General features: G+C 50.2%; 1 protein-coding gene across 4 annotated transcripts in view; it reads right to left on the bottom strand.

Moving 5' to 3' along the window:
• CAPZB (capping actin protein of muscle Z-line subunit beta) overlaps positions 1–24,902 on the bottom strand; it is a 137,774-nt gene that overhangs the window by 55,297 nt on the left and 57,575 nt on the right. For all 4 annotated transcript variants that reach the window (XM_028483473.2, XM_007104588.4, XM_007104587.4 and 1 more), the window contains one exon: positions 18,355–18,444. In XM_028483473.2, coding sequence (XP_028339274.1) covers positions 18,355–18,444 — 90 coding nt within the window. The remainder of the gene's footprint in view (positions 1–18,354; positions 18,445–24,902) is intronic.

The following is a 24,902-nucleotide window of genomic DNA, read 5'->3' as shown; positions in this document are numbered from 1 at the left end:
ACGAACCCGTATCCCCTGCATCGGCAGGCGGACTCTCAACCACTGCGCCACCAGGGAAGCCCTCCACTAATTTTTAAAATGTCTGAAAACCACTAGACTAGATGACCAGTAAGGTTCATTCCAGTGTTAAGATCCTACAAAGTTTCACAGCGCAAGACTTAGTTTATTTACTTATCATCTCTACGACCATCCAGGATATGGCTGTATGAACTCATCAAAAGTTTGTGACGGGGCTTCCCTGGTGGCGCAGTGGTTGCGCGTCCGCCTGCCGATGCAGGGGAACCGGGTTCGCGCCCCGGTCTGGGAGGATCCCACGTGCCGCGGAGCGGCTGGGCCCGTGAGCCATGGCCGCTGGGCCTGCGCGTCCGGAGCCTGTGCTCCGCAACGGGAGAGGCCGCAGCAGAGGGAGGCCCGCATACCACAAAAAAAAAAAAAAAAAAAAGTTTGTGACGTTCTACAAAAAAAGCCTGTGACGTTTTTCCTAAAACAAAATGTCTACTGAGCAAGGTACTTGGTGAGACCCCAAACTGACTTAAGCCCTGGGCCTGTCTCCAAGGTGCACACGTGTGAATGACCCACGACAGAGGAAGAAGAAAAAAGCTTGTGACTGACTGCAAGCGCTTCTCCCCTGAATTCCAGTTCAAATTTAAAATTCTTAGGAAAGTTCTCTATTTGTAAAACCCAAATTACCACCCCCCACCCTTCCAGGAGTGCTCTCCTGCCCCCAGAGGCCCCTGCCCCAGTCCTATTCCCTAAAGGGAAGCCCAGTTTTTCCTGCTCCCCATGGCACAGACCTTTATCAACCTGAGTGTCCCCTTCACTGATCCGAGGCTCCTGCCGGGTGGCCTCAGCCCGGAGCCGGCAGGACCCGCAGCTGCTCCTCGCCGACCCTGTTCTCGGCCGACTTCAAAGGTTGGGGAAAGCAGGCTGAGTGTGCCACCCTCTGCTCAAGGGTTTAAATCTGTCTCCCAAACTGGACGTGCTCTAAGGGCGTGACCTGGGCACTCCCCCTCCAGGGCCAGTGCCTGCCAGCCTGCACAGGGCTTCCTGACGGCCCTCAGAAAGGAAATGCTTTCTGCCTCTTCTGGTCCTGGGAAGTAGAATCTCTCTCCAACTCACTTGCATCATATTTCTCATCAACCAGAGGGCAGGATCTAACTTAGAGAGAGACTCTTCAGACCTCTTCATGGAAGCTCTCCGACCATTTCACAAAACTCTGCTCTCTGAGCCCCCCCAGCAACAGGATGCCATACAGTTCCTGAAAGGCAGGCGCTAGACAGACCTCCTACTGGAGAATTCTATTAGGGCAAGGCCAAGGAAGGGGTCTTTGTGCATTTCTGATGAATTGTGCCTCCGGCTCCAGCTGACAAGGACCAGGTATCTTCTTCACCTGAGGAGAGCTTAGCCTCCTGCTAACACATCCCGATCCTTACCTAGGTCAGATTCCTTCTAAAGTACTTCCCTGGCCTTGCAGCACGGCTCCCATTAAACAGAAGCACTGGAGGACGAAGCTCTTTTGTCCTCATCCACCTAGAAGTTACAACAGCATGGCCACCAGCAGCACCAGCTGCCACCTCCCAGTGCCGTGGTGAGATACAGACAACGAGAGTAACAACAACAAACAGCCAAAGAGCATCTGTGCACGCAATTCCAAAGAGACTTAAATTTCCTGTACAGAGGCAGAATCAAAGCCAAAAAGGAAAAAACTTCCCTCAAACAAGAGTGCGGGCTTTCAAGGAGACTTGCTGAGTGGCAAACATTTCGGAAAGATGGAATTTTAAACACAAACACCAAAGGGCAGAGATTTGAGGCAGAAGAGCTATGCACGCAGCTGGGAGGCCCTTTAATTAGGGAAAGATTTGCAAAGCCTGGGGAGCGTCGGCCCATCTCCCCGTGGTCTCCGGAATGGAAAGAATGTGGAAAGCAATGGGGTAATCAACAAGTTCCAATTTGCTTGACACTCTCACCCAGAAGGAAGCACGTGGTCTTGTCCCCTGCCACCTTTCAGTGGTCCCGGTGATCCCTTAAAGCAACAGAAGAGGACCACCGGGCCGTGGGAGAAGACAGGCTGGATTTTCTCCTTCCTAAGGGTGCTTCCCACCGACAGCACGCAGGAAAGCTCTTCTGGCAAAAGGAGTTTTAAGGCAAAAACATGATTCAAGGGAAAACTAACCCCTGGGCAACCCCCCGCCCAGACCTAGGGACTATTTCTGCATGTATTATACAGCACTCTCACAAGTATTTCCAGTGGACTTGAATATCCTGCACTTGGGCAAATGATCTGTAATAAAATGGAAAAATGATATCCCCTGCTCCATCCAAATGGAACACCTGGACTCCCAAGGGGCGGGAGCAGAGCAAAGGTCTTCCCCAAACGGCCGACACCCATGCTGATACTCTTCTTTGGGGACACGGTGACATTCAATGCAGCACTGGGGCACAGGTAATTAAACTCTACTTTGGAGGATACCCTGTGTGAGGATTCCCAGCAGTCACAAGAAGAGTTACCAAATCTTAAAGTATAAGGGTAACAAGGATCAGGAACAAAGGCATAGACTTTGCACCCCTCTCCACCACCAAAATCTAAGAGAGTTCAGGAAAAACGGAAAGTCAAGAGTTTACTTTGGGTTCCCTGAGGGGCAGCAGCTGTTACGGACCAGAGCTGCAAAGGAGGCGCCTGGACTTGACAGAACGCCTGACTGATCGGATTCAGAAAGTCCCAGGTGTCTGTGAGATCAGACAAGATAAAGGCCGGTGGCACTGGCAGCTCCATAAAGCACTTGGCCAGCAAGCTCACTGCTTCCCAGGAGAGGACTGATGTGGGCTTTTCCAGAGGCAGACGGGCACGTGGAGTAACCATTTCCCAGCCCTGATCTTGAAATCACAGGTAGTCAATTGATCTCCGTCCCTTCCCTCATCCACCTAGCAAGTCTGAGCAGCAACCAACAGCTGATTCTCAGCAAAACTGGAGTGTGCGCCCATCACCTGCTTTTTGGCAAGGGATCCACAAGGCCTGAGCCAGTGCCCACGGCTCATCAGGCATCGGTTCACGGGCTGTGATCGGGACGGAAGCACACTGCCCCTGCTCAGCCTCGGCCTGGCTGGTTCCCTTCCTAGCGCCCTGTTAGGCTGCCTCAGGCTCCACCTACTCCGAGGAGCCTTCCCGGAAAGCCACCCACCAAGGGTGGGCCTGGTGCCCCTCGGTGGTGCTTCCACAGAACGCTACGCTCCTCTCATGGGACTCCTTCTAGTGGATCCACCTGGGTATCCATCTGCTCCCCCTCCCGCCCCATGCCTGTGCGCGCTCTGAGGACAAATCTCACTGCACTTATCACTCTGACCCCAGGGCTTCAGCTCAGGCTCTAGCACTCAGCAGGGGCTCCGACAAGCCTTCCCTGCGTGTCCGTCACGTGCCACACCCTGGGGATACAAAGGTGAACAGAGCAGCCATGAGCTCCCTGCCCTCAGAGAGCCGAGTGGGCAGCGGCAGATCCCTATAGTTAAGCCATTCCCGCCGAGAGCAAAGGTGAGCGCCTTGGCCGGGTGATGAGGTGGCAGGGGGTGGAGGGTGGGGCCCAAGCGGCGGGCTGCCGGACAAGCAGGGTGGGTGTGAGATGTGTTCCCAGTAAAGGGGACGGCACGGACAAAGACCCAACAAGACAGGCCACGGGGCCTCTGGGAGACCCTAGGGCAGGTCAGTATGGCTGGAGCAGAGGGGCCGTGGGGAAGGCAGGAGGGGTGGACGGGGCCCCATCAAGAGTTCTCAAACCCAGAGCGCTGTCTGGGCTCGGCCCTGATGACACTGCGGAGCCGTGAAGGGCCGCGGAGGGTCACGACCGGCACCACGTGTGGAATGGCGACTCTGGCTGCAGACAGCGAGCTGGGGCAGGTGGGGGGCTATAGGCACGGAGGTCCAGAGGCTGGCAGGGGCAGCCAGTGATCTAGGGTGGGGTAGCAGCAAGAGAGTGTTCACTGGACTGCTCTAACATGAGGATAAACACACCTTCAGCCGACAGGCTGGATGGGGGTGGGCAGCGCTCTTCCCAAGTGACCACTTTGGGCGCACTCCACCGGTCTCCAACTTTCTGAGCCGCACCCAACGCCGCTGGGGCCTGCCTCTCTCCTGGACCCCCAGCCGTCACACGCATGCTTACTAAGGCCTTCACTGTCGAGACCCACGAGGTAAAGTACGAGAGGTACTGGCGTTAAGACTGAGGAGGCCTGAGCCCGCCTCACCGCCCCCTTCCCGGCGGGGAGCCGGCAGCATCTCCTAGAGCCTGATCAGGAAGCACTCACCCACCGGCAGGGCCCAGTGGGAAAAGCAGACCACTCTGACAAGGGGCACACTCCTCCTTAAAAGGACAGCTGGGGCTTCCCTGGTGGCGCGGTGGTTGAGAGTCCGCCTGCCGATGCAGGGGACGCGGGTCCGCGCCCCGGTCCGGGAGGATCCCACGTGCCGCGGAGCGGCTGGGCCCGTGAGCCGTGGCCGCTGAGCCTGCGCGTCCGGAGCCTGTGCTCCGCAACGGGAGAGGCCACGGCGGTGAGAGGCCCGCGTACCGCAAAAAAAACAAAACAAACCAAAAAAAGGACAGCTGAACTCTAACGGGCAAGGCCAAGAATTCAAGCTGCTCTGTCACTGAACCTCTCCTCCACTCACTACCTGCTGTCATCAAGGCCGCGAGGAGAGCCGGCCAGCATCTTCTTTTTCATTGTCACAGCAGTTATAGCTCTGACACTGAGCACTCGCTTGCAACCCGACACCGCCCCAAGCCCCTGAGCCTCGCTACTCAGTCCTCACAGCTGCCCTCTTTGAGAATGAGGCAAAGTCATCATTCGCTTCCTTGCTTAAACGGGGAAACTGAGGCACAGAGAACTGAAGTCGCCTACTCAAGGTCACCTGGATAATTCAGGGCACACCCAGAGGCCGCTAACTCGGACTCCCGTGGTCTTAAAGACTCAAGATGATTTACCGCCTTTCGGAGTACTGCCACCTGCCAGGGCCGCCAGCCCTGGGCACGCGGGGCTGAGGTCTCCTGCGTTACGTCTCAGCTTCACAGCATCTTTGTCTCCCTGCATCTCTCCGCCTCAGATGACGCAGCATAGGAAGCATAATATGCCCCCTCCCCTCGCAGAGTTCGGGGATGGGCGGGTTTATTGGATGGTTAACTAATATTTATTTAGCACCGACGACATGGCCAGGCACCGCGCAGGGTCTGGAGATACGGACGTGCGTGGTTACATCCCACAGGTGCTTCCAATCCAGCGGGCCCTTGGGTGCTAATAATACAAAATTACAGCACACCAGCAACAGGAAGTGCTCTAAGCCAACCCCTGCTGTGTGACACAACTTGGAGATGTGGCTTCCCTAACAGACAGCGCTGAGAAACAGGAAGCTCAGTGAAACAGGGAGGACAATGCTGGGGAGGCAGTAGTAGGTGAGCAACTTACACTGCCCGGTGCACATCCCTACTCCCAACTGTTCTCAACACACAGAAAAGAGAGGAAAACCCACTCGTGTGAAGGATAATCGTTTCCAGCCCGGGGCAAATCTCCTAAAAGGTTCTGTTCTGAACCCTCAGAGTGTTATTTTAGCTTCCAGTCAACAGTAATTAAGTGTGTCTGTACATTCCAGAAAGAGGGGACAGGGAGATTAACGATAATTAAATCTCTTCTATATTTGGCTTCGAATCTCTCCTCTGAGTAGCCTGCTGTCAAATACTTGTTCCAAAGCCTCCATCTGACATAACTCCTACCAGCACCATCTCTAACATCAATTCTGCTCTTAGCTTAAAGGTTTCAATTACGTAGAAGGTAACGGGCCCGCGAGGACCCGGAAGTCTGGAGTGTCACAAGTGCCACTCATAGCTCTTCTCCTGCTCACCACACACCCAGAGTTTGGTCGGTAATCATGTGCAAAGGGGGGGCCACAGGCTGGACGGCCCCTTCGTGAGGCCTCTCACAGGCAGGTTCTGTGCATGTTGTGATTGACAGGGTCTCTAATGAACCTTAATTGTGAGTGTGACGGGCCCAGGAAGGCAGCAACAGATGTGGCAAAGGGGCAACCGTGAACCGTCCGACCAATGAATAAAAAGTGTCCGGCCTGATGAGGGCCACTGACCCAAAAATGGAGGAGGGTGGAATCATCCCTCACCCCTGCACCCTTTCCGAAGCTCTTACTCCTTTACGTGAGCAATGGGAAGCCTCCCCCCGCCTCCAATCCCCCAACAACAACAAAAAAAACAGGGACGGCGGTGCTGCTGGGTGGTGGCAGCCGCTGCCTGGAGGTGGGGACCATATGAGCATTACCGTGGACGCTTCCATCTGCGTTCAGAGCCAGCCGTCTGCTGGGACCTGCAGTGACAAGGAGAAAGCTGTTCCTGGGGGAGCTGTGGGCAGAGCCAGCAGGCAGGAGAAGGGCAGGATTCTGACTGGATGGGCCTGGGGACCCTGACGCTGCTACTTACTAATCAGCTGTTTGGCTCTGACCAACTCATTAAGTTTCTCAGTTTCTTCATCTGTAAAATGGGGCTATAGAAGACTAACCTTGTGGTAAATGTATAAAGTGTCTAGAAGAGTCTCTGGCATCTGATGGTTATCAATTAAAGACAGGAGACCAGCACGGTTTCAATTCATTTGCACGCTGACCACACTGCACTCGTGCAAATCTGATGTGACCTCAGAACCCCACGCAGCCCCTCTAAGCCAGGTACTATGCTCAAGCTTTACATACATGATCTCTAGTTCTCGAGGTCAGGGTCGTCAGGCCCACCTCCTAGACGGGGAAGTCAAGGCTCCGAGGACACACAGCTAGGACGTGATGAAGATGAGAGCAGAGTTTGGCTGGGGCTTCAGACTGCAAGGCGTTCAACTGAATCACACCCCACTGCTCCTTAGCAGACATGTCGGCCATCCGGTCTCAGACTAAGAGTTGCCCTACAAACACCTAACCAAGAATTTTACAGAAGCTTGATCTCCAAGTATACGAAAATAGGCTGCTTTAACCTGGCAAATGGCAGTGTAAGGGGGAGAGGGGGGGACGGGGAGAAGGGAACCATTAAATAACCAATCTGTTCCGGAGGAGAGTACAAAATAAACAGGCACTCCGCTTCCAGCCCACGCCCCAAACTTCCACTCCTTGGCTGGTGGCGCAGGCACTGGGGGTATGAACAGGCAAGAGCAGGTGAGATGCTAAAATAGCTTCCCCACCACGAGAAGCAGACTCAGGAGAGGCTCAAGAGGGGACAGAAACCATGGAGTAGAGGACCACTGCCGGCTGACTGTGAAAGACCCTCAGGTGTGGACTTGGGGGTTCTCCAGCTGGAGAAAAGGGGTGTCTGGGGGTTACACTGGCAGCGGGGAGGAGGAAGATAAAAACTAGAGACGGGGCTTCAAGCCAGGGAAAAGAAATGAGCAGTCTTGATAAGGTGCAAATGTAAAGTGAATGCCAAGTGAAGGCATGAAAAAGCACGACACTGGATAATAGAGAAAGGGATCCTGGGGACTGAGAGCTCGCGGCTGGCCTGTACTGGATGATATACAGGGGGGTACGTGGGTGGCACCCCTGGATGGCTGGAGTGAAGGTCATGAGGTCAAGTGACCTGGCAGGTGACAATGCCAGCTGGCTTGTCCTTGGACATTGAGATCAACCTTAAAACCCCTCTCCACCTCGTAAGACCATCCAACTACCTGGAGCAGTGAGAAGAGTGGCCGCCCAAGCAATGGGCAAGGGGAGTGGAAGAGACCCACGCCACCCAGGGAGCCCACGCCCCGCCAGGGCAGACCAAGAAGTGTGCTCTCAGATTACCCCCGCCTCTGTGGAATGACAGGCCTTGTTACTAGTCACAAAGCCCGTCAGCCACAGACTGACTCTGGCCCGCTCCACTGGCTCTGGGGTGGCGGGCAAGGGCGTTCCCCAGCTTCCGTGCAGGGATCCCAACTTGAGAACTCAGGAAAGGTGGCGAGTGAGGGAGCGGTGGGTGTCCACGCCCATGTAAAATGGACGGCCTCGTCACCGCCTCCCTTCCGGGTGAAACCAACCAAGTCCTTACAATCGTGCGCTGGGTCATAACACCCCACCCCCACGCAATCAAAGCCGGGGCTGTGTCCACCTGTGAAAACAGCCAGGAAGGCTGCGTGGAACGTCAGGGCGCAGCCCCTAGGCAGGCAGAACCCGGGGGTTAGCAAACAGGTCCTCGGAAGCCAGTGAAGGTAGTAAAAGCATCAGTGAGCGTGTTTTTAAGCACCTGTCTTTCCTGCACACGTTAGCACTTCATACACACTCCCAAGCCCTCACAACTGCCCCGGGAACGCAGGTTTCTTATGCCAATCTTGAGTACTGGAGGCAACTCTGGGAGGTGAGGTGACCTGCCCCGCAAACCTGGAAGGCGGCCGAGGAGGAGGGATTCAAGCCGGGTCCGCCTCGCTCCGCCTGACCGGAGGGGCGGGGGAGGGGGTGTGTGCCAGGGGCCCCCCCTGCTCGCCTTTCTCCCCAGAGTTACGCTTCGGGGCAGGTTATGTTCTCACAGACCCGAGAGAAATCGAAGCCTCTTCTGCCAGCAAAAGGGGATCCTGAAAGCAGTGACATCGACACAAGGGTATCCATGGTGATGTTCTTTTAGTGCTGGGCAACAGAACTCAGATTCTGAGCCTGAGACCATCCGGCCCTCACTTCACAGAGGAGGAGCCGGAGACCCAGAGAGACCTGCTGGCCACAGAGCAAGCTGGTGGCACCCAACGCCACACCCCAGGCCTCCTGGCTTCCAATAAGACTTGCTTAATGTACGCAGCGCTTCCTCTCTCCTATTGAAGGAATTAGTTCTCTATTTGAAAAAAGCAGCGAGAAAAGCCGTTTCTTTCCATGACACTTTACCAAGCAGTTATGAAAATTAAACATCACACTTAGGACCACTGCCCAAACGGATCTAGAATCCAGGTCTTCTGACGTGCAGGTTATGAACTTTTCCAGGACACCAGTGTTTTCCGAAGTGGACTGCATGCAAGTGAGTTAGAGAAATGCTGAGTTAAAGGAAAACGGGTTCTTTTCTCCCTTTTCCTTTGCTAACTGCAGGACTTCTCAGAACCTTCAACATGACAATCTGGAGGAGACGCTCCTAGAAGGTCATTAGAATGCGCCACGTTTCCTCAATTGTTCGCTGTCTTTGTTCCTCAAGAGGCTCAACACCAAGGTGAGCTGACCAATTTCATGAAAGTCGGGAGAAGTGTAAGTTGCATCCAGGAGGAAATAAAATCCATCCACTGAGCAGAAACAGGGGTCAGCAGTGAAGGAGACTCTCCCAGCCAGCCTATCTTGTTTCGTTTGCGGATTAGGCCTTTGCACGGCCTCCCCTGTACATCTTGTTCTGTCCCACACAGCATTCCTACTTTTCTCATTAGTGGAGGCAACGGTGCACAGCGGCTGAGGGCCCTGGGCTGCTTGGGTTCACAGCTTGGCTCCTTCACCACTACCTGGTGACCTTGGACAAGCTGCCGAAGCCCCTGCTGTTGCTTCCGCCTAGTAGGGATGGATGACAGACAGCAACAACCTCAGAAGGTGTTTTCTGAAGATTTAAGGAGATGCAGTCTTTGCCAGAGGCTACAGGTATTTTTCAGAGTTTGTTCTTCGCCTTTTAAGTTTTTTTTTGATTAAACTTTTAAGTTAAATTTGCATATTTCAAAGCCATCACATTGGCATTAGCTTCTATGCCTTATAAAAGCCTCCCCCCGCAACCTCAACATCAAACGTCACTGACCTTTTCCCTCTGATTCTTTCATGTTCGTTTAATATTAGTTCCTTAATCCATCAGGAGTATGAGTACGTGCCATGCAATAGATATTCAGCTTGTTTTCCTTCAAAACTATTAGCCATTCCAGCAATTTTATTGAAGAATCAATTCTTTTCTCGCAGTGAACCGTGACTATCACTTGTAATACCCCCTAAGTTCTTACATCCCGGGGCCTGTTTCTGAGCTCTCGGACCGCATCCGCTCTGCCCTTACTTCCGAACCATGCAGGCTCTTCACGCACGGCCGACTTGCCTTGTGGGAAGCCTATTCCTAGGTGGCATGTTGTTCTGCTGTTACAAGTGGGATTTTGCCCTCCCATCCCCTGGCACCTTATATATTCTAACCGGTTTATGCTGGTGTGTATGCTAACTTTGGTACGTTCGATTTAAAAGCAGTCACTTTCCGGACCCATCCCTTTAGATCCTGCAGTGCAAGAACTTGCTTTTCCTAAAACTTTTAGACTGGCTTAATTAACCACAAGAAGAGATAGGGACATACTACTTGGGTTTGGGCAACATGCTTTTGTAAAGAGCAGGCCACCCCCCAACAGACACAGTGCACACTGTGTGTGTGTGTGTGTGTGTGTGTGTGTGTGTGTGTGTCTGTGTGTGTGTGTGTGTGTGTGTGTCTGTGTGTGTGTGTGTGTGTTGGGGGGTTGGAGGTAGTCACCTCGGCACAGCTGCTCCAACAGCCAGGCCGTGCAGAATCGGGCAGCAGTTTCTTTGCTCATCGAACTCTGAAAGGGCTTCATACCGGGAGATAGAAGAGAGATTCTACACGTCTTTTTTCCTGAGGTACCTAACAAGTTCCACGGTGCCGACCCTGCCCCCATCACAAATGTCTTTTATAGTTTCACCTTAGAAGACAGTCTGGCCCTAGCAGGACCTATGTGAAATGACATACTGTAATGTTTTCATTTTTAAAGACAGCAATTCAACGGACAAGACTCTCCTCTCGGTCACGGATCAGGTATGGGACTCATGGGGTGCTGGGACATTCTCAGTTTCATCTATAAAAAGGGACCCCCCCCCTCCGCACTTCACAGAGCGGCCGTGGAGATTAAACAAGGTAATGGATGAAATGTATTAATAACGAGGCCCATATATATCAGTGCTTCTGACATCTGATGGATCTCCATGAAAGCAATTTATTTTCCTATGTCCACGGATCAGGTATGGGACTCATGGGGTGCTGGGACATTCTCAGTTTCATCTATAAAAAGGGACCCCCCCCCCCTCCGCACTTCACAGAGCGGCCGTGGAGATTAAACAAGGTAATGGATGAAATGTATTAATAACGAGGCCCATATATATCAGTGCTTCTGACATCTGATGGATCTCCATGAAAGCTATTTTCCTATGTCATCCATTGAAAAAGATTTTATGAAGAATGAAAAGAGGGGAGAAGCAAATTCTAAATCTGAGACCCAACAAAAAATAATTTTTATTTTGAACTCTATAATATCCTATGAAAAATAACAAAAGCATACTACTGGGTGGCTGACATTAAGGGGGATGGGAGACAACTAACTTTCAAATCTCCCAGCTCTGGAGAATTTCAAGCCCGCAGCCATAGTGGGTAATCTGCCTCAACTGTTCTAGAATGCTCAGGACAGTCTCCGGGAGCAAAGCTGCCCCTGCTCCCCGAGGAACACACACACACAAGAAAGCAAATGACCCTGTACTCTTCTCCTTTATTCATTCGGTTTCAAGTTTTAACAGGTCTGGACTGCATGTTCAGGAGGCAATTCACGTCCTCCTTAACTGGATCAAATGCGGGTCTATTATTCTGCATATAACAGAACTCATCAGAATTTCAAAAAATTTCCAGCCATATCTATGGGGGGGGGCGGTCGGGTGAGGGTCCCCCAGGAAGCCCCATTTCCTCTTTCTAAGCAAATCACGACATTTAGCCCTAGTTTAGAAGGGCTGCCTAGCTCCACCTTAACATAAATCACCATCGGGTGGCAGAGTCCTCGCCTCAGCAACAGGCTGGGGTCGTGAAAGGCCACCTCCCTCCGCAGAGACACCCTGGGTGGGGAACAGAGGGCCGGCCCAGCACCCTGAGTCCGGGGTCCGCTTTCTCCCTCGGCCGTGCTTTAGTCACTACAGCTGCAGTCCATTCAAAGAGCAAAACGTCTGCATGAAAAGGCTCACCACAACTTTCCAAGGAATGGAGTTCATTAAAATACTGCTGGGGGCCCTTGGCTGGAATGCTTTTTCGCCCTGTAAAGTCGAAACTGCAGCACAGTCGTCTGTAGGAAAGCTCAGAACGAGCTCAGAAACATCAGTGCGACAGACCGTTTTCAGGGGTCCCTGCATAATTACCGACTATTCCATCCATTCCCCTGCGCCTGCTCCAGAGGCAACATGTGGCCTGGGGGAGAAAACTTCCCTGTAGACCCCACCACAAATGCAAGAGTGGAAGCCAAGCGCTCCCACCTCCGACAGAAACCCACAGGGAACTTGCCCAGGTACCAGCGAAGGCCCCCTCCTCGCCTGGGCCTGGCAGGCCTACAGAGCCCTGGCCCCAGGGTCGGGAGCCCCTCTCCCCTCGGCTCCCTGGGGCCGACAGCAGGGAAACGAAACACCGTGGGCAGGCCCGGGCACAAAGCCCGGCTGAGCATCTCCAACAAGGTCCCAGAGCACCAGGGCGTGGGGATGGAGTGCCCTACTTCCTGGAGCGCCAACTGGACTCGAGGCTTCGGTGAAGAAAGTGTTCTTTTTATGTTAAAACGTCTTGTATGTGGGCATGTTATGAACCGGAATGCAATTCTTTTTTAAAAAGACAAAACATAAAATTCTCTGCCAGAGGCAGCCACTTTTGGCTTTGCCCTCAGAACTCCAAAGATAAGTGTTTGCTCTTGTCAGGAATACTTTGTCAGGAACGCTTTGGGAAAAGAATCTGAGAAACAGTAAGAGGCCAGGAGGAAGGTGGCCAGCAAGGAGGCAGAAGGGAGGGCGAAACTCACCGGAGAGCCGAGACTACTTCTACGCAGAAGTGAAGACAAATAATCGTGCCTGCTGTGATCTGTGAGGGAGATACAGCGTGCAAAGCTGGCGTGGCCAAGCCTTCCACCTTCCAGAAAATCTTGCCTGAATTCCCCACTAAATGTCAGCTCTGCGGAGCCAGGCCTCTCATCTCGTACCCCCGGCACCCAGAATGGTGTCTGGCACAGGGAGACGTTAAATGCTTGTAGGCAGAATAACTCAGTTCCGCAACTCTTGACAGTTGTCCTCAGAGCTGATTAGCTGGCCCAGACCCAAGGGCTGAGAGGATCCGGCCAAGGTCATTTTTATCACGGATCAAGCTCTAGGATCCCTGCATTTTTTTTTCCCTGTGGAAGAGAAGACGAGGAAGAAAGGCTGCACTTCTTCCCGGGTCGAGCGCCACGTCGGATTCGCAGGAGGTGCTCAGTAAATGTGGACTGAACCCACTCACTTTTCGCCTATTTAGTCTAAGACCTCTTCAGAAGGAAGACATTTTAAATGCTGTCTTTGAAACAAAGGAGGAAAACATGCTGGTAACGAGACTATCTTAAACAGTGACGGTAACTGGGAAGCCAGGCAGGAAGAAAACACGGGCCTGGTCCCTCCTGACCACAGATGAACCAGATCACGTCTGGCCTTAAGGTCCCCGGGGCCCGGCACATCTTCATCCTCTGGGGACAGAACTGAGTTTGAGTTGTGAGTTTTACTCCACACAGCTATCACTGGGAAAATCAGTTCCAGATTTCCTAGGTTCAGCTATTAGGGACTGGAAACTAACAATGCTTAGCAGAGATGAGACAGATAATCAATGATATTAATGACTGTTAAATAATAACATCAGCCTCAAATTTCAGTCACAAAGGTGTGTGTGAGCCTGGCTCCATGGGCTGCTTCCCGCACGGAGAGCAGGTCTTGGCAGCACCAGCTGGAGGTCTCCACTCACTGGTTTAGGATCCCCCACGTCCAGGTGCGCCCCGTGCATGCCAGCCTTCTAGTCTGTCAAGTGGTAATCTCCCTGCAGACCTTGCACTACCTACAGGTGGGACAGTTTCTGTGAGCTGTTCAAAGTACAGGCACTGCTGAGGCTGGCCCTTTCTATTTCTGGAGGGCAATTATGGTTGCTAAAAAGAACTATGCTGAAATGAAAACCGATCAAGCTCTCAACTCCCTGCTCAGAGCATCAGGATGGCTCTTCCACCTCTAACCCACAGGCCTGGAGGGATGGCCTGGGTGCTTTCCCTCTCGTTGGGGGACACCCAAGAGCTGGATCTTCGTGTGGCTATAAGCAAAGTAGAGAGAAGGAATTAAAAAATGAAGTGACCAACGTTTGCAAGCAAAGACTTTTCCACTTGGTTAAACAGATTTAGGTCTATTTTTGGTTTGCTCTTAAAAAGGCAAAGGACGGCGGCCTGCTGGGTGCCAATTTGCAGAAACAAACTCCTTCCTCAGCTCAGGGCTCAAAATACACCCCAACGGAGAAGTTCTGGCTCTTGCTGCCAGTGTGCAGAGTAAAGCCATAGAAGGTCAAAGTTTAGGAAGCTGGGAGAGCATCTTAACGTCACATGATTCTTGGCCCACATGGACCTGTGGGTATTTCTGAAACAGCTTAACAACGGATTTCGGCGGCTTCGCTCTAGCACAATGGGATTAATATGTAATAAAATGATGTTTTGGCCATCTGCAAAGGAAGGTCATTTCCCACCAATCAGAGCATGCATCATAATCCCAAGCAGAAAAAGCTCTGACAGTGGAAAGAAGAAAGAGAAAAGAAAACCGATCTGGCATGATAAATCAGGCTGCCTCGGCCTAGCTGCCAAGCATACGCCACATTTCCCTTTAATACTCCCCTGTAATTGGACCACTGGTGGACCGGATAAGTTCCCCACATTTTCTCTGGCGCCGACCGTTCCCTTCATGGGGTTTGCTGGCAAATCCGGACATTCTCGTCAGTCTTAGAATACCACCTCCACCTCCCTGTCATTACTTGCGGCAGGTGAGCACAGGAGGAGTGACTGCAGTGCTATGCACCGGGCCAGCGCGACAGCTGCTCTGAAGACGTGACTGATCCCAGATTACACGGAACAAAGGCCCGGATGCACTGCTTCTAGGAGACCCATGACAGGGTGAGTTCTCTAAAATTACAGCTTTGGGAAGGAACTAAAACTACAAGTGAACTTCAGAGCCACAGTGGTACACTCAGCACGAACTGACTCTTACAGGAATGAAAGAATTTTGCAAATCCAGTTAAAAAGAAACAACAACGAAAAACAGAACAAAACGAAAATCAGTCATTCCCAGGGAAAATGGAAGAAAAAGAGCAGTGATGAAAGAAAAACATTCAAAGGAGTAATTTCCAGGACTACAAAACCAACCCAAATGCTCCTTATGCATTACAGTGCATAGCAGGGGCCTCAAATGGCTTTTGAAGCATCTCAGTATAGTTTTAACGAGGCCATATGCCTTACCAGACCCTAATTCAGTGAAAAGTCAGGCTCCACTTCCATTTCGACACTCATCGTACTTCAAATTAAAAAATTAATGAGAATACCAACTCCCCAGCCCATCCTGGACGAGGGGAATCCATCACGGCCTCTTGCTCAGCCTCTGGAGGTAGATGGGGCCCAAGGCGGGTCCCGCACAACCTGGCGAGGGGAAGTCGGTGCCTCCCAGGCCCTCCAGGAAGCAGCGGACCAGAGCGAACTGCGCGGTCTGAGTGGCCTGGCTCAAAGTAGGGAACGTCTTTCAAGTCTCTGGTTTTCTTTTAATTATGTGAACTTTAAATTATGTTCCATAATACATCTATGTTTAAAATATTTCCGATTAGAAATGAATTAAATTATTTAACATTTTTCCCCCAAACAGGAAAGACAGACGGATGAGGGAGACACACCATATTTAATCTGTTGCTCTGAGTGTTAAGTGATTCGACCTAAAGGTACCCAGCAGTTATCCCGGCAGGAGGATTCCCGGTGCTGCCTGGTTGGCCAGAGTACCACCCTGCTTCTTCCTCAGAGTCTACATCATCCAGTAAAGGTGCAGTGGTCTTACGTGCATTAGAGGGGTACTGTGAAAACTAGATGAAATGATAAACAACACAAACAGCAGCAACCAGCTCAGTCCAGAGAACACAGCAGGTGTTCAACAAATGGTAGCTGTGGACCCCACAACCTACATCTGCCTCCATCCCCTCTCCAGTCACATTCTACAGATGACAACGTTACAAGTGGGAAAACAGCACACTCTGACAGTAATCTCTGGGATGTCACATACTGCACATCGCACATCAGGGCCGGATACAGTGTGGGACGTCAACCTGGGTCTACGTGTCCTCCCGCAAACTAAACCCTCCGGACCATTCTCACCTGGCCAAGGTGACACGGCTCTTGACACGGCTCTTTCATTCACCATCAATGCTGTAATTTCCCTGCTGAGCCCAAGTAAAACTGGTATAGACAGCACTGGTATACCAGCTGACCAGGTTTCCACAGAAGTAGCTACACACACATCTCTGCAACAGTGACGAGCGAGTCACAGAGAAGCGACACAGCTATAGGAAAACATTTCAGTTGCCATAAGAACAAAATAGCCTGTTAACACCAAGAAGACTCTACTGAGAAAAATTTGCTCATCTCTTACTTCTATTCTTGGTCTATTTCTAAAATACAGTAATAACTGAATTGGCAAACTGAATTTAAATGCAGCCGGGCACACTGTCATGCTCAGTGGAAAAGCAGCATCAGCCTCTGCAGCTGACCAGGTTAGGGACCTGATCCTACCCACTTCCGCATTTGCTCAATCTAAACTCTCCAACCAAGAAAAACAAGCCGCGCCGCACCTCCCAGGCTGCGTCTCGCGGTGCTACCTGACAGGACTGCTGAGAGTTAAATGAGGCCACGCGAGGAAAACGCTTAGCACAACACGCCGTGTCCAAAGTGCAGGATGTGGGCTGACGGCAACAATTCCACATCAAATCCAAGCCCTCCTGCCGACTTCCAAGGATACCTCCTACCCATCCAACTTTATATTCCATCATTTCCCAACAGAGACCGTTTCTCTGACTCACATTTCACACGACCATCCAGTGCTTGAGCCAATGTTTAAAAATCAGGATCTTTCACATAAAACTCCAAATGTATGTACAGCACCCCCAGAAAAATCTGAGAACAAGCCACAGAGAATCAGACCCCACAGAGCAAGAAGTGACAGGAGGAAAGCGCCTGCCAGCCAGACCTCTTCTTTACTCATCAAGGCCACTTCAGCCATCTGCGTCGCCCCACCCTCCCTGCCCGGGGCTCTGGGTGTGGCATCCCCACCCCACCACCTTCCAAGCATATGGTGGGTTTGCTCGCATCACAATTCAGCATTCTGTTCTTTAACAGGCATCTAAAACTGCTGGGCAGATAGCTTGGGTGCTTCCAGCACAAGCACCTGTAGCTGGCTTTCTCATCAGGGCTATTTACCTTGAGAAACCTCCTCCGCCTCATTTCCTGAATTATTACATGGAAAAGCAAGCAAGTTCACAACTCCATCCACAGGCTCAACTCTGTTCACAGAGCTGCCTCTCATTGGGAGTCTGTGTCTCTATAAATACACAAATAGTTGCACAACGGACCTTGCAGACTGCTGCGGAGAGTCTTATCTGTGAATGACATGAGTCTTCTGCAGTAACGTGTTCCCCTAGTAAAACTGTTCTGAATGCATACAACGGAACTAAATGTATCACTACAGCATATGAACAAGTTTTCAAGCTACTATTTTAAAAGATATCTAGTCGATGAGCAATGGTTGGCAATTGATAATTACATCCAAGAAGATGGGGGACACAGTGAAAAGAACAGAGGACGACCTGGGAGGCTCAGGTTCCGACCCGGAGCCAGAACTCACCGGCCAAATGATCTACTAACTCGGCTGGCTCCTGGGGCCTGATTTTATTTTACTTCTTTTCATTATTTACCATAGCTTTATAGGTGTTTTTGAATACTCTGAACATTTTCAAATAACATTATGGTGCCAGTTAATCTCTGGCATCATTTTGAGACCCATCATTCCATATATATGCATGAATAAACAAATAAATATTTTAAAAAGTAGATGTGATGAGCTCTTTAAAAGCCCGTTTTCGTGTTTTATGCCATTTCAAGATAGAAGTGAAGCCACCAAAGCATTTGAGAGGCTAGATTTTTGTACTGCTTTGGCTGGAGAGACTTCCACAATGGCAAAGAGACTAGTAAAGCCTGGAACCAGGCACTGCTGAACACCTGCTGGATCTGTGTGGCCTCTTCTTCCCTAGGCCTAAAGGTAAGCTTCTAAAAGTGAAAAGAAGGCAGCTGGGGGGAAAGGGACAGGTAGTTTCAACTTTAGAGCTCCCATCTTGGGCTTGATTTACATAGGTGGCACTGAAAGAATGACAATCATGGGAAACCCATCTCCTCTCTGGAGGAATCTCATAACCCAGTGGTGGTGTCTAGTTGGAGACAGAGGAGGTCTCTTGTGGGATCTGAGTTGTGTGTGGAAAAGGGTACACAAAAGCAATCCAGTACGAGCCCCAGCCCCAAATAAGACCACACGGACAAGGCACATACCAGGTCTATCAGGTCGCTGAGGTTCTTCTCGATTTGCTGTGGAGGCAGGCGCCTCATCAAGTCCAGGGCGCAGTCCAGCTGCTGATCGCTCTGTCGAAGGAGAGACAGGAGTGTCTGAGTCATTCTGCCAGTAGAAACACCAAAAACCCCCCTTTCGAAAGCATTCTGGCAGCTGCAGCTTTGCAGACCCAAGAGGTCTGCAGTGGGCCCTCCGGCGCAGCTCCTGGGGGGAGACTAGCGAGTCCCTCCCAGATGGCAGTGTCTGTCTCAAGTGGAGGCATCCAAAAAACAGTCAAAAGCATGTAGAAGTGGGCTGGAGAGTTTGGAAAGCTGCCTTGCTCAGTCCCCGTCTCAAAGCCTCATCAACTTCCTTCAGCAGCTCTCCAGACCAGCAGATGTATTAACTCCCAATTGGTTCTGCAGTGAGCAGGCTCGAGGGGCAGGTTAGGCACTGTTCTTTGCTGTAACCTGGACATGAACGTCAGGAAATGTCACCCGGCCAGGTTCCTTGATGAGCTCCAAGCCAGGGACAAAGCCAGGCGAAGAACAAGCGGCAAGATGCGCACAAATGTTTAAGTGCTTCCGTCATTCTACTGAGGCTGGGCCCATCTTCCCAGGTGCCAGGCCCTGGCAAAACAGACCAAGACCTGAAACACCTACAGTCGAGAGCTCGCTCTCGCTGGCAAAGTGAACACCAAGCGCGTAAATCGGGGTCAGTGCTGCCGCAGGGGCCCGGGAGGATAAAGACTGCTCTCGTTCTCACAATAATCTCTTCATTTAATATTCATGCTGCAGATATTTACTGAGAGCCACCCACCACGTGACAGTCAGCATAAACATGCAATAAGTAATGGAGAGAGGAAGGAAGGAACTGAGTGGGGGTGAGACCGGTAGAGAGTATGGTAGGGTGCAAAGTATTGATTCAGTGTACAGTGGGCTGTAACACAGAAGGAAGGCCAGAGGCTCAAGAAGAGCAACCAGAAATAAGGTGGGAAAGGTGGGCCCAGGAAAATGATGAAGAGACCGCTGCATGCAACGCTAAGAAGTGCAAGTAAGGCACGTGGAGCCCCCAGCACAACTAACCAGAGGCACTATCTGATTTGTATCCTGAATCTGCTCTGCTCAGACCAATCTCAGGATTTTTGAAAGCCCTAAATCAACACGCTTAAGAATCTTTATAAAGTATACAAGGTAATCCTGGAAATGCCACATTTGGTGGTAATGAAATATAACCTTTGAATTCAACTATCTGCACTTCAAGGTACATCAACCACAAACAGGCTGTGGGACGCAAGGACCCACTTTGTATACATCAGAGACGTAACACATAACACATAAGTTAACTGGAAGCAGTTTCACTCCCAGGTAATCCATGTGGCATATACAGCAGGCTGTTTTTGGAAAAGAAAACAAAAACAAAAAACCTGTCCCCTGCTCAAGATGGTTATCAGTCACAGTTTATTCTGGGACACACAACAAACTGGCTATACCCTGCAAAGAAACACACACACACTCCAGAAACCTTATAGCACTTGTTTTGCTTGGTGAAACATTCTAGCAACCAGGTATTCCCTACTTGTGCCGTGCCTTCTATGCCAGCCAAGGCCCCGGGGACATGGGTCTGGCCAGCTGACATGGGAAGACATTTTAACACCACTTCTAGGGTCAAGAACACAGATAAACTGATTTGACACTCGAGAGACTTATACTCAGTGCTCTGTTCTGCCATTCATTAACTTAGGACCTTGGGCAAATTTCTTAACCTCCAGGAACCTCTATTTATTCTGTGAAACCAAATAAAGCAAACCACATTTAAGATGGAGTCAGGAGGCCAGGAGGGGGAGCTCTCGAGCACCAGCCCTAGGCATCAATTACACACCCCAACAGGAAGAGAGGGACCTTGTATTGCCAGCAGGAGGAAAGAAGATTTCTCCTTATCCAGCAGCGAGCCCAGGCAATGGGAAGCCATCACCACCCTGAACTCTCACCTTCCTCTGATGGACATTCCTTCTAAGCAACCCCCCCACCCCAACTTCGTTTTTCTCTACAATGTTCCTCTCCTTTGTTTTCTGGACTTGCCTATAGTCTTTGCTATTCCGTCCCTGAATTGCAATTCTCTGCAATTCCTGAATAAATCCATTTTACTGGTAAAATAACTGGCTGTTTTATTTTTAAGGTCAATAATCCATAAAATGGGGATAGTATCTACTTCACAGGGTTGTTGGAATGGTTTGATTACTACATGTGAACTGTTTAATAACGCAGTAGTATGCATGTGACTGGGAGTGTTTTCTGTGTATGTGTGCAAACACGTGTTTCAATTTTTAAAATGTAAGTATTTTATAACATTTGCCCCACTCGACCCAACCCAGAAATCTTTCCTGTTGCTCTCATCTGGAGCTAGGTATTCAAACTCCATAAACAGCTAAGCGCTCCCTCGGCCGTGCAAGAAGAGAAAACCCTAAATGATTCAAGTCAAACTACTTAAAAGGTGTAAACTAATGGGCCAAAGACCTTAACAGACGTTTCACCGCAGAAGATATACAGATGGCAAATAAGCACATGAAAAGTCACTCAACATCACGGCAAGAGAGAAATACAAATTAAAATGAGGTGCCATTACACATCTATGAGAATGAATGAAATCCAGAATTCTGTTATCGCCAAAAGCTGAAAAGCAGGTGGTGCAACAGTAACTCTGGTGGGATGCAAAATGGCACAGCCACTTCCAAAGACGGTTTGGCAGTTTCTTACAAAACTAAGCAGACTCCTACCACACAATCCAGCAATCACGCTCTGTGAATCACACACACTGTGCGTGCGTGTGTATGTCTGTATTTTAAACCAATATAGCAAGGCTTTCTTTCTTATTAGCCAAGACAAGAGAATGTTAAATACAAAATTCAGAAGAGTGAGAAGAATAGTTATAAGGGAAGAAGCCACTAGGGGAAGATGAAAGTTGATATTCATCTAAGTGTTGCACAGAATAATGGATTCAAGGATGTTCATAATATCATGTTGCTTAAACTTACATATATGTTAATACGTTCCTTTATAGTTATCAAGGATCTAAATATTTTTGAGTTGGTATTTGTGTATTGTGTAAGACTGGGGTCCAGTTTCATTCTTTTGCATGTGGCTGTCCAATTTTCCCAACACCATTTATTGAGGAGACTGTCCTTTCCCCACTGTATATTCTTGCCTCCTCTGTCACAAATTAATTGATCATATATGCATGGGTTTATTTCTGAGCTCTCTGTTTCACTGTCACGGTTTCACTTCACTTAATATTTTTTAAAGGTAATAGAAAAAGATACAAGCAAGAGCAAACAAGGACAGACACTGGGAATTAGGAGCTCAGAGTCCAAAGTTTGCCCTGTCACTGGAGGTCTGTGCAAGCTAGTCTGCTCACTTAACCTCATGGTCTGGGATTTGGGGAGAGGGCCTCTAAGAGTCCTTCTAGTGGGCTGTGCACTGTATCCCAGTCTAAGCGCAGATGCACCCACCACACCCACCCCGCCCTTCAACAGCCCCCTGCAGGCCAACAGCTAGGTTTCAATTCAACAACCAAGCCTTGAGTGCCGGCCATTGGCCAGGCCCTGAACCAGGCGCAGTGAATGAAACCTAGTCCTGACCCTCAAGGAACCATCCACAAAAGAGCATATCATGTGAGGCATATGATCATACGAGGCAAGTGTGATGTCTAGAGCAATGGGACATAGAAGCTGCAGAGATGAGGCACAGCTCACAATACACTCATGTGCACTTCTTCATGTATCAATTATATTCTTAGGATTTCCCGGCTTTCCATTATTCTGTATACTGTCACCCCATGACCAAGGGTTCTCCATGTGATGGCTCCTTTGAAACCCTAACTGATCCTAGACACTTCCCTCATAAAACGAGCTTTCCCAGTTCCACCTTCCATGGGTGGCGTTTTCCAGGTTGAAAGGTGAATAGTAAAAGAATGATGTACTTCCCTGGTGGTCCAGTGGTTAAGAATCCACCTCCCAATGTAGGGGACGAGGGTTCAATCCCTGGTCGGGGAACTAAGACCCCACATGCCGCGGGGCAACTAAGCCATCGCGCCACAACTACTGAGCTCGCATGCCTCAACTAGAGAGCTCGCATGCTGCAACTGCTGAGCCCATGCGCTCTGGAGCTCGCACGCCACAATCAGAGAGAAGCCCGCACACCGCAACGAAGAGCCCGGGCACTGCAACGAAAGATCCCACCTGCCGCAACTAAGACCCGATGAAGCCAAATAAATAAATAAATAAATTTTAGGGAAAAAAAAATAAAAAGAATGATCAGTTCACTTCACTCTCCATAATTCTCTGCCCATTCAATTAGTCATGCAATAATTATTTGAGGGTTTCCTAGGTAACAAGCACTGTTTTTGACGCTGAATGGTTAACATAACGAAGTCCCTGTCTCCAGGAACTTATGGTGTAGTCAAAATCTATACAGAAAAAGACAGAAGATGAGTCCTTGGTAGGATGTCAGAATATGGAGGAGACGGCTCCCCTGCTTTAAGCTGGTGAGGCTTCAAGGTGTCGGTTTAGATTTTTGGTTGCGCTTTTTCAGAATATAAAGTGAGCTGGGGAATGTTTCACTTTCTGCTCGTTTTTCCCATGACTGGAACACACAAACTGCTTAAAAATCACCTTACAACAAGTAAAACAACTGTTAATACAGACTAGAACAATTTTTCAGAATAAGAAGTCAAATAAAACACTACAGCTTAAAAAAATCTACTAAGGAATTTTCAGACACTGGGTAGTGTTGCCAGCAATTTGCATAACTGTGAAACTTGACCTACTCAATGAACCAAAAAGGCAGAGACTAATTTGGAAATCATCACCAAACAACAGCTATTCAGTCCCCAGGTGGGGATGCAGAGAACAGGACATGTCCCAACCTGCAATAAACTCAAAAAAGCTTAATACAATAAACACACCTATCCACAAAAATGAAAAACGTTTTGCAAAGGTACATATGAGTGGTGCAGGGAACCGCAAAAGATGCCTCAGAAGAGGGGGTACACGCACCGGTTATCACGGGCTGAGCAGGGGTGCCCCGGGCAGACACGGAGGCAGCAGGCGCAGTGAGACGAGGAAAGGCCAGGAGAGCCGAGGAGCGCTCGGAGGAAGGCAACGCAGTGGGGTGTGGCCCTGGTCCAGGGCCCACAGCAAGGCTGGGTTACAGCCAAACCCTCCCTCAGAGGGCAGTGGTGTCTTCAGCAGGCTCCGGGCTCCACGGAGCTCCAAGGCCTGGGGACAGAACCTTGCTGCTCCCAGCCGTCTTGTGTTTGTCGACTTTATAGGTACAGCTGGTTTGGCCTTTAAAACTTTGAAATGTGCTTCTCCAGAAGGGATTAGGAGCCCCGGAAGGTTTTTCCACAGAGGACCGAGAGGAATACTGTCGTGTCGTAGAAGGTGAAGCGGATTACGGTTTCCAGAAACGGCCTTATTAGCAAGCTCTCCCACCCCCTCGCCCCGTTACAATGTGACTCTGTCATTCCTCCACTGAGAGGTGGAGTCCGCGTCCCCTCCCCTTGGAATGGGGAGAGTTTTGTGACTGCTTTTATCAACACAGAGTAGCAGGATTGACCTCTGTCACTTCTGAGCCAGAAAAGAGAATCATCTTCCACCTTGCTTGGTGAACACCCACGCCTGCAGCCCCAAGCGGCGATGTAAACAGCCTTGCTGTAAGGAAGACCAACCGAGCCCAGGTGGAAAAGCCACATGAAGAGACCCTGGGGCTCTCAAGTGAGCCGCCCGGCCAGGCCCGTGCTCCAGGGTCCCCACTGCTCCAGCCTCAGCTGTCTGACTACAACAGCATGGGACCCCAGGCCAGAACCACCCAGCCAAGGCTCTCCTGAGTTTCTGGCCCCCAAAACCACTGGAGATGCATAATGTGAGGATTACTGTTATTTTAAGTCACTAGGTTTCGGAGTGACTTTGTTAGATGCAATAGTAACAGATACAGAAGGATGCCTCTGGTGACCGTGGGGAGGCCGTCTGACCAGAGATGGGAATGGGGGCAAGAGGGTCAGCAGAGGGGGCCTCCACAGCAACCAGGGCTCTGGCTGTAGGGCTGGAGAGGACGGGAGGGTCAAAGACTTTAAGAGGCAGTACAGACAAGTCAAGGGTACCTACTAGAAACGAGAAGTCTGGGATGACTAAGTTTTCCAGTGGGGACCACCTGCTAGAAGATGATGCTGCAGCTTCACTGCTGTGTGTATGTTTGTGTGTCCCCTTTTAAAATAGTGTTTGTAATTTCAAGGACAAGCAGTAACTCAAACTGCTTGGCTTTCTGAGCATAAGTCCTACGTGGCCTGCTCTAGTGACTGGCTGAAGCATATCAGTACTTTTAAAAAAAAAAAAATTTTATTTATTTATTTATATTTTTGGCTGTGTTGGGTCTTCATTGCTGTGAGGCAGATCAGTACTTTTTAAAAAAAAAAATAAATTTATTTATTTATTTATATTTTTGGCTGTGTTGGATCTTCATTGCTGTGCACGGGCTTTCTCTAGTTGCGGCGG

The sequence above is a fragment of the Physeter macrocephalus genome, unplaced genomic scaffold (assembly GCF_002837175.3).
Source record: "Physeter macrocephalus isolate SW-GA unplaced genomic scaffold, ASM283717v5 random_35, whole genome shotgun sequence".
Lineage (NCBI taxonomy): Eukaryota > Metazoa > Chordata > Mammalia > Artiodactyla > Physeteridae > Physeter > Physeter macrocephalus.
Note: the sequence above shows the minus strand (reverse complement) of the source record. Positions and strands in the feature narration are given on the sequence as shown.